The following is a 16,209-nucleotide window of genomic DNA, read 5'->3' as shown; positions in this document are numbered from 1 at the left end:
GGACTGTAAGCTGTAAGGATGAGTGATTCTGGTGCCGGGAAGGAATCGATCCATTCGAGGTTACACGTGTGAGCCCGTAACCTCCCCCGGAGCGCCAAAAAAAGGGCTAAGCGGCTCTGACACCGAACGGACCGAGCTGCGCTCTTTATCCTTTGCAACGCTGACAAGCTGCGATGCTGCGGCTGGATCCGCCTTAGCGGTCCCGTCTGCCTGATTCGCCAACAGCCCCACTTTGTGCCTCGCCTCAGCAGGGCCCGGATTTTCCTTTTTGTCGACACGGCACAGCGGGCTCCTCCATGTTCCGCCCGGGGTTACATTCCCGCTCGGAAGATCTCCCAACGCACCCACACCCGCGGTGCCGCCCCGCCTCAGCCCCCCCTTACATCCCGCTCCCCCCGCCCGCTCCTTTCCTCTCATCCCGCCTGCCCACCCTGTCCCTCCCTTCCCGTTCCGCAGCGCGAGGCGGCGCCACCTCCCCGCCGCTCCCCGGGGCCACCTGCGGCCGCCTGGGCCGCGGGCTCCGCACCTGGCGGGGCCGAGGGGCAGACGGACGGGCAGCTCTCTCCGCACGCGCAGCCCCGCACCGCAGTGGAACGCGCGAAGGGCGAGCGGGGCGGAGCGGGGCGGCCGAGGGCTGGGGCTGGAGGAGGGGGCACGCGGCCCGGGCAGCCACTGAGCGCGCACCGGGCGCGTCTCCCCAGCAACGGGCCCGGCTCCCCGGGGCCGCGCCGCCTCCCCCGTTCCACCCTTCACTTCCCTTCCCTTCTTTCCCGTCGCCCGCGTGAGGGTCGCCGTCCCCCCGCCCCGCCCCGCTCCGCCCAGACACGGGCGCGGGGGCCGCCCGCTGCCCTCCGCCCCGCTCTCCAGGCCGAGGCTCGGGGTGCGCGGATGGGAGCGGGGGGGAGGCTCCTGCTCGGCCTGGCTCCCCCCCTCCTTCCACTCCACACTCCACCCAGCAATGATCCAGTGAAACTAGGAGGAGGTGATTCTCCTCCTCCCTCCCGCTGCTGCTCCCGCTGCTCCGGAGGGGACTGCAGGAATCCACGCTCCGCTCCCAGGCAGCGCGGCGGGGGGAGCGGGGGCCGCGCGGTCCCCGGCCATGGGCAAGGACCAGGAGCTGCTGGAGGCCGCCCGCACGGGGAATGTGGCTCTGGTGGAGAAACTCCTGTCTGGGAGGAAAGGAGGGATCCTGGGCAGTGGATCCGGAGCTATTCCCTTGTCCAGCTTGCTGAGGTAGGGGCACCATTCCCCGCCAGGCGCTGGGGCTTTCGCTGCTCTTCCTCACCATCACCATCGCCGCTCTCATTCTCATCCCCATCCCCGTATCCCTCATAGTAAGAATAAATGGTTCACTCTAGCCAAGTACCACCGTGCTTAAAGTCACAGGCAGGCATTTTATTTACACAGCGGTACAAAATCCTCGCCTTCAATGCGTCAGTCAGGCACTTGTGCCTTCTGTTGCTCGCTGCGGTTCAGAACTTGCATTTCGATTGCTGGGCTGAAATGCACGATAATCCCCTTTTGGTATTTCATCTCCAAACGACTACTCTCAGTCACGGGTGGAAGCGTTCATTGCAGAAGCGGGGATGCGTTGCATGTGGGGAATGCTGCGTGGAACGCTGCCGCGTCGCCCCACACCCTCACCACAGTTGCTCCCTCACTTGCTGAAGAAATTAGGCATGCCATAGTAATGAGCCTACAACACAAAGAAAGGAACCTTCTCTCTGTCGAGGCAGACAGGCGTGAAACTTACGGAGCAGGTTAGGTAACAGCAGGGTTAGTTTCGAGGTACCTCGATAGAGTGGAGTGAAACTGGGTTACTGGCCGTGCTGGTGGAGGGACTTAACTTTAATCATCAGTCATGTCAAGGAGCCTATAGCACGGCTTCGGCGTGAAGTTTCATCATGCTCTTCATGAGAGCATTATCACACGCAGGCATTCATGGCACTTGTCACTATTCATGGAGAAGGTCTGCAGCCTGCAGCCCTCAGCTGGTGTTTTGTACCACACTGGCCGTAGCAGGAAGGCAAAATGAGCTGAAGCACTGTGTACCTAGAAACTTGAATGAATTGTTAATTCTTTTATTTGTGAAAGAAAGAAAAGGCCTGGAGAAATGCAAATTGCTTGCATGAAAGCATGTTTTTCCTTGTATTGTCAGTATGTCCTCGTCACTATATTGATATTGTTTAAATATTCCCTATTACAGGAAATTTAGGTGAGCGTCCAAATTATAGTTGTGTGAATTCTATTGTAAGTCTTTGTATTTTGAAAATGGTTTTGGAGCTGTAAACAGCATCAGGGTGGTCATAGTTTACCAAAGTTCAGTGTTGCCCCAGTCCAACCACTCATTGAGCTGTTGTTTAATTACTCACCTGCTGACCACAATCAAAGCACGCCATGCAATTGTTTCTTGTGCTGTGCCTGAATGTGCAGTTTAGCAGGCGGTATGTCAGATAATTGGTGGAATTTAAAATATAAGGCTTTGTGAAATGTGATGGCCATTTTTGGCAACAGCAGAAGGAAGTTCACTTCAGTATAATGATTAGCCATTTATCATCCAGTTCTACTGCACGATTTGTGTAGTGGCTTTCTTCAGGGCTAGCACCTGTGCTGTGTTCTTACACTGTTACTTTCATGTTGTAGATCCAAAGTTCTGTATAACCAGAGGGAATGCATTTGCTTGCGTTTTTATCTTTTTATTAAACAAGTGTTTCACTTTGTGTATACAGAACCCATTAGCCATGTGTTTTGTATATACAAATGGGTTGTGGCAATTGTAGTTTGCCATTCAGAATGCAAGTTTTTCACATTGTAAACTCAATTGTATTCTGTTTCTGGAAGAGCACTTCATTCTACTTATTTTTAAGCTAAAACATGCATTGTTTTACTTATGCTGTTTCTTACTAGTTGTGTAAGGGATATTTATGGCTTTTGTAAGCATAAAATATCTAGAGTAAGTATTTAGCATTTGGCTGCTAAAATATTTCTGATTTTGAAGAAGTTATTTCAATACATTTAAGAAGAAGTCAATAATAGTTTGATGCATAAACATTTCACAATATAACACGCTACTGAACATAAAGCTTTTTAGAGGGAATATTAATAATTGCATTAATTTATTAATTTCACCAGGAATGCTCAAAGTAGCTACTGAGTAGCTATAGAACATATTTTCAAGCAAAAATGAAATGTGATAGGTATTTTAACATATCCTTTTTTTTTTCCTTTTTGGAGTTGTTATATGATCTAGTTCATGCCAGTAATTATATATTAGGTCCAGAATAACATGCAATGTTAAGACAAAAATGTAGGATTGTATCTTGGTAGAGAACTCCTGGAAACAATAGAAGATACAGAAAGGGAGTCATACTAACTTTCTGGTCTGATTTAGGAGAACAACACTTAACTGAAAATTGTAAAGTTTTGAGGAGCTGTATATAAAATTTTGAACTTGAGGGTAGGGGGATCTGAAGATTCTTAATGGAAAACAACTTGCAGTAGCTTTCTTAGTAACCATGCTACTGTTTTTCCATTTTGTTAGACTGAAAAGTGCTTATGCAGAAGTGCTTTTGAAATGTATCAGATAAAGTGATAGAAAAAAAATATAGGGACATACTTTTCTTCTTTTTATAGACTCCTTAGGAGTTATTGTGTTTGACAGAGTCTTCCAGTGTTTCATTGACCATAATTGTTCCTTTCCTACAATGGTGCCCCTGAAAGGCCCATGTTGCTGTTTCTCCTTTTGGCAGTGCTGTTTCTAGCACTGGACTGGGAGTGTTCAAGTCCTTCAGCATCTATGTGGACCAATACTGTCCTACTGTGGGACTTCCCTTCAACTTTCTTCTAAGGATAAAACTCAGTTTATGTGGCTGAACCTTCCATGGCATGGTGCCTTTGTGGAAATTTGCTTTGCAGTAATTATGTACCTTATGAATGAAATCTAATATTCATGAATCAACAAATGCGGATTGATTGTTATCTGAACTGAGGAAGAAGCTATCCAAATTCTCATCTTCTATTTACATTTTTATAACTTTTTTTTTCTCTTTTCCTGACTCTTAGCAAATTTTATGGCACTTGGGGGAAAAATAGGGCAAGCCTTTTAATGGTTGTTTTATGGCTGAATATATTCATTGATGTTAACTGTGTAGTAAATTATCTTACTTTTAAAGGGCTGACTTCTAACTTAAAAGTCATCATACTGAATTATGGCAATAGTTCAGGAAAACAACACTGTCCAGCAAGGCTATTTAAGCACACACAAGTAAATGAATGAATTCCTGTGTGGACTTGAGCACATGTTTAAAACAGAGTACTTGCAAAATGCGTAAGAATAGTATATGCTTAATTAAGAGGTCATACGCACTCAGATACCTATAATGGATAGTATGTTGGACTTAGTGCCTTAATTAATTTGTCTGGAGGAATGACAACAAATCAGTGATGTTTGACTGTGCGGACCATGTAACTGCCTTCAGTTCAGGAGATGTGCTGGAAGGCCCCTTACCTTAACATAGAATCATGGAATCGCAGGAGTTGGAAGGGACCTTAAGAGATCATTGAGTCCAACCCCTGCTAAAGCAGGTGCCCTACAATGGTTTGCACAGGCAGGCATCCAGGCATGTCTTGCAAATCTCTACAGAAGAAGACTCCTCCGCCACATCTCTGGGCAACCTGTGCCAGTGCTCCCTCACCCTTATCATAAAAAAGTTCTTCCACATGTTAGTGTGGAACTTCCTGTGTTCAAGTTTTGCTCAACATTGCTCCTTGTCCTGCTGCTACACTCCACTGAAAAGAGCCTGGCCACGTCCATTTGCCTTTCACCACCCTGTAGATATGTATAACTTTCATACTTTCCGGAATGCAAAGATTGTATAGCGAGGGTGAATTGTTCATATGCAGAAGTTGACAAAAAGCATTGCAGTATATTGGAGTGAGTAAAATTTTCAGGAAACACTTCTCATAGAGTAACTTAATTGCTTAATCCATAGCTGATTAGTTGATAAAGCCTAGGTATTTAGTTGCATTTTACGTAGTTTCTGAATCATCTGTGTGAACTGAGAGACTTGACAAAGATCCAGATCCTCTGGAGATCCAGCTGGATTTCAGGTGGGATAGACGAGGACATCTAAGGTGTGTTACACACGAATGTGTAGGCTGCAGTTGGCAACCCAGCTCAGTAGTTCAGGCCTGGGATTTGTTCTTTAACTACGAAAAAATGATATTTTGAGACACCTCAGAACCCATTCTGAGTTAGGAGGCCAAAGTGCAAGGGAATTTTCTGTTTCTTCTGAGATTCTTCTTCCTGGGAATGTCATGCATTAGTGTATTAACTATGTTTCACGTTCTTTTTTTCAGAATAGAAGAGCTTTTAGGGCTGTAACAGAGGAGAATTTTCACTAATTTTTAAATTATTTCACTGTTTTTTATATCAGTATCACAGTATGAACCTGAAAACTTGAGAGTGAAATCCCACAGTCCTTCTAACTGAATATCTCACTCAATTCCTGTATCCCAAGCCCTTAAATGCACAGTAAATTACTTACCACACGAAATAAAACGTGTAAAGCGTTTCTAATAAAACCAGCATTTTTTTCTGTATATTAGTTTGATTATCTGCATACACATAACAGTTATATTGACCAACCTATTTTTCATTATTGGGTAGAGATAGGCTTAATTTCCTTCAAAGTGTTTTGGTAAAAATAACTTTATAGGTTTTCATAAATCTCTAAGCCCTTGTGTCATTTTGCAGCATGCAGTCACATACAACCTTTCCTGCCTTACTGGTACGTTATAGCCTAAAGAAAAAAATGGGTAGTTCTTGATTAAATGCTAATCTTTAGCGTTTTTAAACTCACTATTGTAAAGAAACATTGGATTTTTAGCAAGACTGAGGCATAGAATATGAATTACTATGTGAATTGGCACAGAGTTGTTGGGAAGGGTGAGTTGGCCCCTTTTTGCTCTTTGTTGGCTCTTACCATTACACAGCATGGGTGGGTGGAGCAGCCTGCATGGAGCTGTTTTTTCCCCTTCTCCACTTGGCAAGCTGTGGCAGGGAATGGCTCCCTTCTTTGCTTGTCCTTAGTGCAGCTACGCCATGTATATGCCTGGCCCAGGATATTTCTTCTCTCAAGTATAAGAAACCCAGCAAGCAGATTGTCAGTCTGCAAGCCGCAATCTGTTTCCTCATCTGTTTCTCCGAGCAGTGTCTTGCTCGCAGCAAAGCCATAGTTTAGCCTGATGGCCTTGGCGCATGTTGAGAACGCACGGATCAACTTCTATCCTTATGCAGAGCCCTGTGATTTGTTCAAGTTCCTGTGACAAATCAGATCACACTTAAAAACTGCTTGTAGAGCAGAAAGTGTTTAAAAAATAAAATATTTGACAAAGCTTTGGTTAAAATATTAACAAAGATGGTTCCCCTCCCCCTCCCACACACATTTTAAGTTATGTAAATGGATCATCTTATCAACAAAAATGAAGGCACTAGTTCTGTTCTTCTTTACAAATATCATTGTCTGAAGGAAGAGAAAAAAAAGCTTTGGTTTATGAAGGAATTATATTACATAGAGATTTCAGTAGCAGGTTTCTAAGCTTACGTAGTTCAGTTTTAGTCTCGCTTCTGTGTTAGAAGATATTTAATCCAGATAATCAGTGCCGATAACAAACTGGTAAGCATTTGTTACCTGTATGTCAATGGGGCATTCATTTGTTCTATGTTTATGTCTAATTTTAGTTACACTTCTTTTAATTAATATCCAGAGGTGTGTTTGTACCAGTGTTCCAAGCGGAGACCAACATGTCCAGATTTCCATATTACCTTTTCTATCCTGAGTAGGATATTAAGTCTTTTTGGAACATATTTCATTTTTCTTCCTTTTGGCATTCAGTATGAAATACGAATTAATGACCATTGCAATGCTTAGGATATGGTGCTTAGTATTATGAGAGCGATTGCTGCGTTGATTCTGCATGTTTGTCAAATGTATGGGCTTCTGCTAAACCTTCATTTTGTTATTTTCCACCTTTTTTAGATTTATTTTTATTCTTATTTCTGATAAAAATGCTTTCAATCAGAATTTAGACTAACTTATATCTACAAGGTTCCTTTAATTTTCTTCACAAGTTTGAAATATTCACCATATGTAAGGTAGCAATATGGACAGTATTTTAGGACATCTGGTAGAAATCTCATTGTTAAGACAAAGCAATTCATGGTTTCTGTAATTAATCTTCCCTAGGAACTCAACATGACCCTGGATTCACAGCTCTGCAGTTAGTGTCTGTTCATAAACTCCTCACTTCTTAATCCACATTTTATTTCCTGAGTATTGTTCAAGTTTCCATTCCACTAATATTCTGAAGTCTGTTAGACCAAATATCAGAAATGAACAGCAACAACTGCAGAGCTAATATGAAATCTACCATGGTCATATTACATGCCAATGGAGAGAATCGGGATATGGGATGTGGTACTGCTAGGAAAACTGCTGGAGTTGCTGATGGAATTGGGGAGTACTAATAAGAGAACTTTCACAAGCAGTTTCAGGAGAAGTTAAGGAAGAAAAAAATAAAGCTGAAGCATCTATAAATTGAAAGAACTCTTTAGAAAATGGTTAATTTCTAATTCTGTAGTAGACCATAAAAATGCATTTTGACCTCCATCTTGTTTTTCCTCTCAGTTGTTTGGTAGTTCAATAGATTTAATGCTGCATTATACATTTTTGAAGCTGATATGGCATTGCTGGTTTTAAGAGTTAGTGTGTTAGAACTAAGAGGGAAAATAAAATAGAACAATGAAGAATGATGTATTCTGAAAGGTCTTCTATCTTATGAGTTGTCAGTGTTGGAAATGTGATGATGAGCAAAATACAGATGCTTTCAAGACAAGCATTTTCACAGTAAGTGCACCAGTGAGCAAGAACATATCAGCGTTCTTTAAATTCTGTAGGTAGATCCTGTTCTTTGTCTCAGTTTCAGTTCATATGGGTATTCATAGGTGAGCTATCAAGAAAATGCTTGTAGCTCTAGGCCATTTTTTATTGCCCTGACATGGACACTAGTTGAAGCAGCTAGTTGAAGCAGCCTATAAATTTACTTTAATTCATAGTACCAGTATATAATCCCTAAGAGACTATACTGTTCAGAGTGCAATTACACTCCCTTTCCTCCAGCAAGTTAAGTTTGCTGTCCTGCGGAATTGGTGTATACAAGAGTTCCACAGGTGGAGAATTCCATTCTGCCACGGGAGTTTTCTGCTGGCTACTTCTAATCAGACTACACATCCTAAACATTTTTATTATTTCAAGATAAAATATTTTTATGTTACATACATAAGACATAATTAGTGGTATTAATTCCTGCCTACCGATATGATGTTTTCATGTATGTAGATCCTTTGGGGAAGCAGGGAATACATTTTGTTTGAACTTAATAGCCTTTCTATGAAGATTTTTATTACTTTTTAATTACTTTTTTTCCTGATTATAGTATTTTCAGTATGATCATTTTGCATTTTAAAAGTGATATAACTACTCTTCTGTACCGAAATTAATGTCTGTAATTTCTAATAACGTATATCTATCTATCATAATGAAGGTTCTGAGATCTTAATTTCCATTGGGTTGTGCTTCTATTAGAATTATTTTACAGTTTTCCATCTAAGGTACATACATTTTCTAAATAAAGAAGAAATGCTAAAAATGACATTTTGAGTGCATTTTGGTTCTGGTTTAAAATACCTAGTGGTAGCTTTGTTTCTGTAGGTATTGATGTCTGCACTAAGTTCCTGTTAAAGCCGATGTAAATCTGGTTAATACAGTTATGGAGTATACAGAGTAATTCAGCTCACTCCAAATTTTATATGGAATGATTTTGTTTCCAGCAAGACCACATCCCTAATTTTAGTATAATAATAGGTAAAATATTTCAGCGAAGAACAGAAAAAGAACAATTTTAATAGAAGGTATACGTAGAATGTATATGTAGGTGACTACTTTAATAGCTAAGTTAAACCAAAAATATTGGGTAGAATTTCTTTATTTTATAGTTGCTTTAGATTAATTCTGAAATAGTAGGCATTAGCTACCCTGTAGATGATCACCTGACCCGACGCAGAATCAAGTGCTGGACGGTTCAAGTTGGATATAAATAAGAAAAAAAACAACATAAAGTGTGTGTCCAGTGTGAAGATGATAAAGCTAATGGGTGATCCTAGTGCTTCTTTCACCTGCGAGGTTGAAGGGTGTAAAAAAAGTTGGGCTGAGTTCTTGGGGGTGTGTATTGACAGGACAGGAAGCATCAGGCAGCAGCTGCCACATAGAAAGTTCTATGCGGACAGTAGGAAAAGCTGGATTGGTGTGAGGATGGTCCAACCTGGGAAAAGTTGTTCGATGAGTTTTGTGGTATCGCTGTCCTTGGAAATATCCAGGCTCCTGGGCAATGGTATTTAGTTGGCCTTGCTGATAGAGAGGGGGTGGTTCTTGTGAGGCTTAATTTTTCTGTGATGTCATATTACAGCCATATACAGTGTAATACACCACATACCAGGTCTAAAGTGTTACGGTTTGTTGACCTTAAATTACCCTTGCACACTGTTAATACAAACCCTTTCCTTTACTTTTGGAATCTGAATTCTTGATGACAGTAAACCTGACAATGTTATTCCACTGTGTCAGCACCTTTAATTCTTTTAAGAATAGAAAGCAGAATCTTCTCCTTGCGCTGTTGAGAGGAGGGAACCTGAACTTGGAAAGTGGACTATTGGGAAGAATGAATGACCTCATTGGCTGCATTCATTGATGTGGTGGAAGAGTTTTGAGTCAATTACGTGTTCATTTACTATCTCTTCTGTAGTCTGGGACCTATTTTACTCTGCCTAAGCTTTTCGTGTTCAGCTTACTGTTTTATGCTTCAGCTGGACAATGTTTTTATGAATTTTTCCCCTCTGTCCCATTAGCCATTACAAAGGGTATTATTATTGTATTTAGCCTTTGAGTTTACACACTGATAACTTTTTTTCTCCTGTAGGTGATGGATGTGTGTTTTTTTTATTTTCCTAACCCTCAGATGACTGCTGAAATAAGTCTTAAGTTGAACATTGTGTGTAGTGTTACCAAATGAGAGGAGTCCAGTAAAGAGATGTCTTTTAGAGAAGGTAAAATAATTGGTAACTGCTGGAATAGCTGTTTTCCATCTGCAAATTGCCTGAATTTCAGATCTTTGAAATAACTTTCTGGTCAGTTTGTTACTGGTAGTTCTAAGAGTTTAAGATCTTCCATACTTACTTGTTGACTTGTCTGGGTCATTGTTTACTATTTGTAGTTGTCACTAGGTAAGAGTAGTGAATCTGTGCATATAGATTATTTTTGCAGATTAAAACCCCAACATGTTAGTATTTGCAGTTTGACCCCAGAATCTCCAGTAAGTCACTGATAAGGTTTCCTAAAAAACGTAATTTACTCTTATTTTTAGTTATCAGTTTTCTCAAGTAATTATTTATCTACTTCCATATCCTCCTTGTCATCTGTGTAGCTAATTTCTCAGATTATGTTCATAAGTAATTTGCAATCACTCTGCTTCCTATTTTGCGCACATTTATTGCAGAGCAGTGTCTTGCATAACCAAGTGGTCTATGATTTGTCAGGGAACTTCTCACATAATGTGCTCAAGTAAATATTCACAGAACCAAATATATATACCAAATATATACCAAATGCAGAAATAAAACCTATGGTTTGTAGTATAGATATATGTTAGAAATCTGCTGTATATACCATCAGTCATTCTGTTACTTTTAAGTGAAAGAGGTTGGATGAGGTTGTTGGGAATAGAGGTCTGTTAAGTTTTGCCAAGATGACACCACGTGGTGGCATTTCATGAGTTTTAGGCTGCTTCTTTAGAAAATTTGACATACCTGAAAGTATGTAGCAAATCAATCATTCTGAAGTTGCTAATGGTAAAAATAAGGTTGCCTGTGCAGTTTATATTTAACCCTCTGAATAATAATATTATGTATTTTTAATGACACAGTCACATATTCTTATTCCACAAGGTCCATGCCTTAGTTGCAGCCAAGGACAGACAGTGCTCAGTGAATCAGTAGTTATTTGATATTTTTTATCCTTGCTATTCAGTGTTTACCCCCGAGCCGTATGTACTGTACACTATTCAAGCTCTTCTGTAGAAAAACAATTATTAATTTTTCTCCTTGGTTTTCCAGTGTTGTCACTCTACTATTTGACTGCTTCACAACGTTAATGCATTGTTTCCACAGTATTTCTGAAACTGACATGTATATAGATGTTTAAATATTTATTAAATGTCTTGTCCCTGTATTTAATAGCTATAGCGGCTTTTTCTTCTGTGCATTTGTTCAGTTGGTCTGTGAAAAAAACGCAAATTTCTTGAATTCATAGTATCCCCCAGCAAGGGTTTCACATCTTAATGTTTATGTGAAGAATGTTCCCTATAAGTTATGTGGCATTTCATTTATTGGAAAGGTATAAAGACAGATTCACATATTCAGTGGTTTGTTTTTGGAGCACAGACATGGATAGATTCCATTTCTGTGCAGTGTTAAACTGCTGTTCATGTTCTTTGCTATTTAATTCCAGTACACTTTTTAGTATCTTTGATTTACGAAAAGAAAACAGTTCTTATCAGTCTGTTACAGAGCCTCCAATCATCCCAAGACCAGCATTCTTTACACAAAGAAAAACAGTATGGAATAATGAAATTTTTAAAAGCATGACTCTATACACATGCATGAACGAGGTGAATTAACACCAGCACTTTCATCCTTGCCTTTACTACCTCAATAATTTTTAATACACATTGCTGCCTAATATATTTATCTGTTGACTATAGGTTTAGACTATCTTTGTGGTGATCAACAGAAAGTATTGGATTTGAAGATTTCTCTATTGACTTATAAATATTACAACTCCTGAAATATATTCCATATGTTTATGAAGAATTATGAGAGATCCAGGACCCTGAAGAATATTTCTTTTCATTTTGGCATATCTAAAAATGCACATTTGAAAGATTCCTGCTATATTGCCTGAAACAAGAAAGGTGAATTTAAGAAAATCAATCTTTTAATTGTTGAAAGGAATTTGTGAAGATGGAAGTGAAATAGCTGTGTATAGGATAGAACTGGTTCTGTTTTGTGAGGGAAACTTATTGAAGAGACAACAAAGTCATTCACCAGTGAGGTGGGAGGTGTATTATTTCCTTGCTTAACACCAGCTGATCTTAATTAATAAATTACTTTTGGAATTTCAGCTTTACAGTAGATAAAGTCCATCCTGGTTACTGGTACTTAGCATGTTGGTAAGAAAGAGTATTTAGATCCAGGTGCAGATTTTGAAGAAAATCCTGGAGAAACAATGAGATACTCATTGCGATACCATTATTTGACCTCTTCTAAATCCCAAAAAGCTGGTTATGGGGAGCAGGTTGAGATTTGGACATCACTCGGGTATAAGGGTGGTCTAATGAGATGGAGAGATGGGGTCATGAACAGTGCATAGGGACCCTCACAGGCTAAGATTCGCTTTTTTTCCAGTCATTATGTTTTAGATCACGTATGCCTATTTAATTAAAAAACAAACAAAAAAGCCAAACTGGTAGAAAGGCAAATGTAACTTGAAGAGTTGCAAGTGTATACTAAAAGGACGATCACTTTAATGCCTTCTTCACCTCAAGATATAAAGTGGCGAGTGTTCAGTAGGCTTAAAGTCCCAGATGTTTAGCCAAGTGATCATTATGTATATATTTTACACCTGCTTTTACATTTAATAAGCCATGGCTTAATGAAGTGCCCCTAAAGAATATTAGTTTATTTTGGGATATTTTCTTCTCCTCTCCAAGAGAGCCGAGTGCCAAAATCTTCACATGAGATGGAAATGCGTTGCAGTTGGTTTAATGATACTGCAGTCTTTTGTTCTTTAAATTATATTTTATTTTTTAAATATACTAATACTGCTAAAATGGGGGCAGTCAGCTCAAGAAGGCCATTTAACTTTGCTCGTACTATAATTTTACCTTTCATTTAAATTAAAAAAATGTGTCCTGCTGAAGTGACTAGTTAATTTGAGATTTCAAATTATTAATATATGGACAGTATAATTTATGCTGACATTTTAAAGCATGGAAAAGCATTTTCATATTTTTATAGATATTTCTTGTTACATCTAATGTAGTGTAAGATAATAGTTTAAAATAATTAAATTTTTGCTGAAGGATCTGGGAATCTGTATAAGTAAAGGGCTGTCAGCAAAGAACAAACAACTCCACCCCCATTTACTCCCTCCCCCCCAGAAATACTCCAGAATACTTCTAATTCATTAATTTATAGGGGAAAATTGAAACATTTTCTATTCCTATATTTTTCCTTATTGAATGTGTCTCATACATACAGAAGAAGAATCTTTGGCTTGTATTACTCACTTACTCATAGGGGATCACTGACTTCTGAAGTTAGTGTTTAGAAATGAATTTCCCTTGGCTGTGGGGATTTTCTTTTTTTTTTTTTTTTTTAAATACTGTTTCTCACACAGTATTAGTTATTCCTCTTAAATCGGAACAAAATTGAGCCAGTTTTAAGATGTGGTCTGACTATAATGGCAATAACTGGTAGTCAGGGTGTTGATGAAGATTGACTAATATTTGTTGTTAGTTTGTAAAACAAACCTGGAGTTGACTGTAGTTACACAATCTTGTCACTCCTCTGATTAAACCTGAGGTGTATGAGAACTCAGAAACTTAGTAGCAGTGACAACAAAATATCCTTGGTACAGGAATTATGTTCTCCAAAATTATTTAAGAGTACAGATGAGAATGTCAGAAAAACAGTAGCAGCAACAAAAATCTTGTGATGCAAATGCATAACTGCTTTTGCTTTTTTATTGTTTAATTTTTTTATTTTTTTTAGTCACCAGAAGAACCATTCCAATATTTGCTTCTCATTTTCTTGCTTTAAAGCTCTACAGGCTGTAACAGTGTACAGACTCAGGAAATAAGTTTGGGAAAAGCAAGCAAGGTTGCTAAGAATGTTTGCTAAACAGCCAAGAAAGCATTCTCTCTGTGAGGCTACCTGCCTTAGCCATTAGCCTCCAGGGAATAAATCGGCTAACTACCATAAATGACAAACAGTTGTTTTTCCTTCTTTCAGTAACAAAGTACTGTGTTCATTGTTGTTTTTTTTTTTTTTTTTCCTGATTTCTTCCTTCCCCAATATTTGCCTCTCTTTCCTTTATCTTATTGTGATAACCAGCTCAGAAAAAAAAAAAAGTAAAGTGGAACAATTTAGAAGGTGAAAGTGAAGGATCCTGCAGTTCCCATCAAGGCCAGGGTGCCCAATATGAAAAGGAGTTAAGCTAACGCTTCGAGGGATTGGAGAAGACACTGAATTTGGCAAAAGCATGGAAAAAGAACAGAATTCATTGGGAAGGCTGAAAGAACTGATGGTGCTTGGCAAAAGTGAGAAGATTTTGAAGATAGGATTGAGGCAGGGCAAAATCACTTGCTGGAGTGAGACATAGAGATCCACCTTCAGTACTTCCTGAAAGACTGATGAACGCTATGAAGTGGCAAGTAAATGTAGTTATAATGACAAGAAAAGACAGAAGTGGTTGGATATTGTGGGGTTTTTGCCCAACAGACTTGTAGCTTGCACAAATGAATCTGCCAGGCTACTTGGAAAAGTGCCAAAGCCAAAACCACCATCTCTGAAAGAAGGCAGCGGGAAGGAGCTGAGTTCCTTTGTGGCATTTCTGTTTAAATGTGTTCTTGTGTAAAAAACAAAAAATGTAAAACTCAAGGGAGCCAGACAGCAGGCCTCAGGATTACGCTTTAAAGGATGGAGCCAGAATGTCTAGACCTCTTTGGAAGGAAGTATAATGCTTCAGAGCTGATCTTCAATTCATAGTAGCTCAGTTTTCAGATCTCCTTTGAAAATATGGCTTTCTGAAATGCCACAAGATGTCACCATTTCTGGATGAGTTTCTAATAAACTCTAAAGAGGAATTAAGAACAAATATTCCAGGAGGTCATCTCATGGCGCATGTCTTTCTCCGCGTTTCACTTGACCTGTGAGATGCTGTGGCTTTTCAGTAGTACCAGCAACCACCATGCAACATGCATCATTACAGTCTCCTGGGATTCTTAAAAAAGTCCAGAACACGACTGAGATTCCTGGACTGGGAAAAAAAACCAAAACGGTTAAACTGGGAATTCATTGCATTCCTGAAAAGGATCTTCGTTTATATTTAGGTCTTTGGACAGAAAGCAATCTGTGTATCATATTCATTCCAGAGAACCAGCTAATTGCAATATCACACTTGTCAAGAATCAGAGGAGGCTCCTCCTTTAGAATACAGCAGATGCTGCTTTCCAAAGCAGCTGGATTGACACTCACATGGGGAGTTGTCAGGAACCATTTAAACAGTGCAGATTTATTGGGCAGCAAAGGGGCTGTCCTGTCCCTGGTAGCATTGTTCAGTGCATTTTTCTGCTCAAACACAGTTTTAGTCACATACCCTAACATTCAGATCATTACAGACAGATGTGCTATAGTTTTGATGATAGATCTCCTTCCTTCTGCAACTCTCTTAGGGTCCATTCTTGTGTACTTAAACAATAACATGAATGATAAAAATATTTGTTTTTCATTTCAAGTTGGTATTTAAAACTTTCATGGTGAATTTATGAAGAATTAGTTTCTTTCTGAAGTGTTTTCAATCTAGTTTTGGTATGCATCCTGCGAAGAGTTTTTAGCTAGACATGCAAATGCTGAAAAAAACTGTGAACAGATGCACTGAACTAAGATTAGTGATTTGAATTGTGCCTTGAGAATTGTCAAAAAAGGAAAAATGACCTGACTTTAACTTCTTGTCTGAAATACAAACTCTCTTTTAACTTGGTATTGTGCTACTGTGCTGGAGTTAGCCATGTTTAATAGAATATCTGGTTGTTTTTTTCCTTACCATATTGCTTGCTTGGTGTTTGAATAGTTTATTTTTGGACAGTAAGTGTATGCTCTGAATAGCAGTGATTATGCCCAAAGGTAAGTTTTCAGTGCATCTCTTAAAACTGATTCTTAGCTTATTCTGTTGTGTATCTTCAGCGTAACAGCTCATTGCTTGTACACCTAAGCATTATAGTTCACATTTCAGTCATATTTATTTTTTATTTTCT

The 16,209-nt window shown here is 39.5% G+C and overlaps 1 protein-coding gene across 10 annotated transcripts in view; it reads left to right on the top strand.

Annotated features, from left to right (window-relative positions):
- The first annotated feature begins 749 nt into the window (after positions 1-749).
- Positions 750-16,209, top strand: part of ANKS1B (ankyrin repeat and sterile alpha motif domain containing 1B) — a 402,720-nt gene continuing 387,260 nt past the window's right edge. For 2 of the 10 annotated variants that reach the window (XM_048933552.1, XM_048933551.1), the window contains exon 1: positions 806-1,233. In XM_048933552.1, coding sequence (XP_048789509.1) covers positions 1,100-1,233 — 134 coding nt within the window. In that variant the 5' untranslated portion in view covers positions 806-1,099. Of the gene's footprint in view, positions 1,234-16,209 lie in introns of all 10 variants that reach the window. The other 8 variants (XM_048933549.1, XM_048933548.1, XM_048933556.1 and 5 more) reach the window with 7 other exon arrangements.

This window comes from Lagopus muta, chromosome 1 (assembly GCF_023343835.1).
Source record: "Lagopus muta isolate bLagMut1 chromosome 1, bLagMut1 primary, whole genome shotgun sequence".
In the NCBI taxonomy this organism is placed as follows: domain Eukaryota; kingdom Metazoa; phylum Chordata; class Aves; order Galliformes; family Phasianidae; genus Lagopus; species Lagopus muta.
Note: the sequence above shows the minus strand (reverse complement) of the source record. Positions and strands in the feature narration are given on the sequence as shown.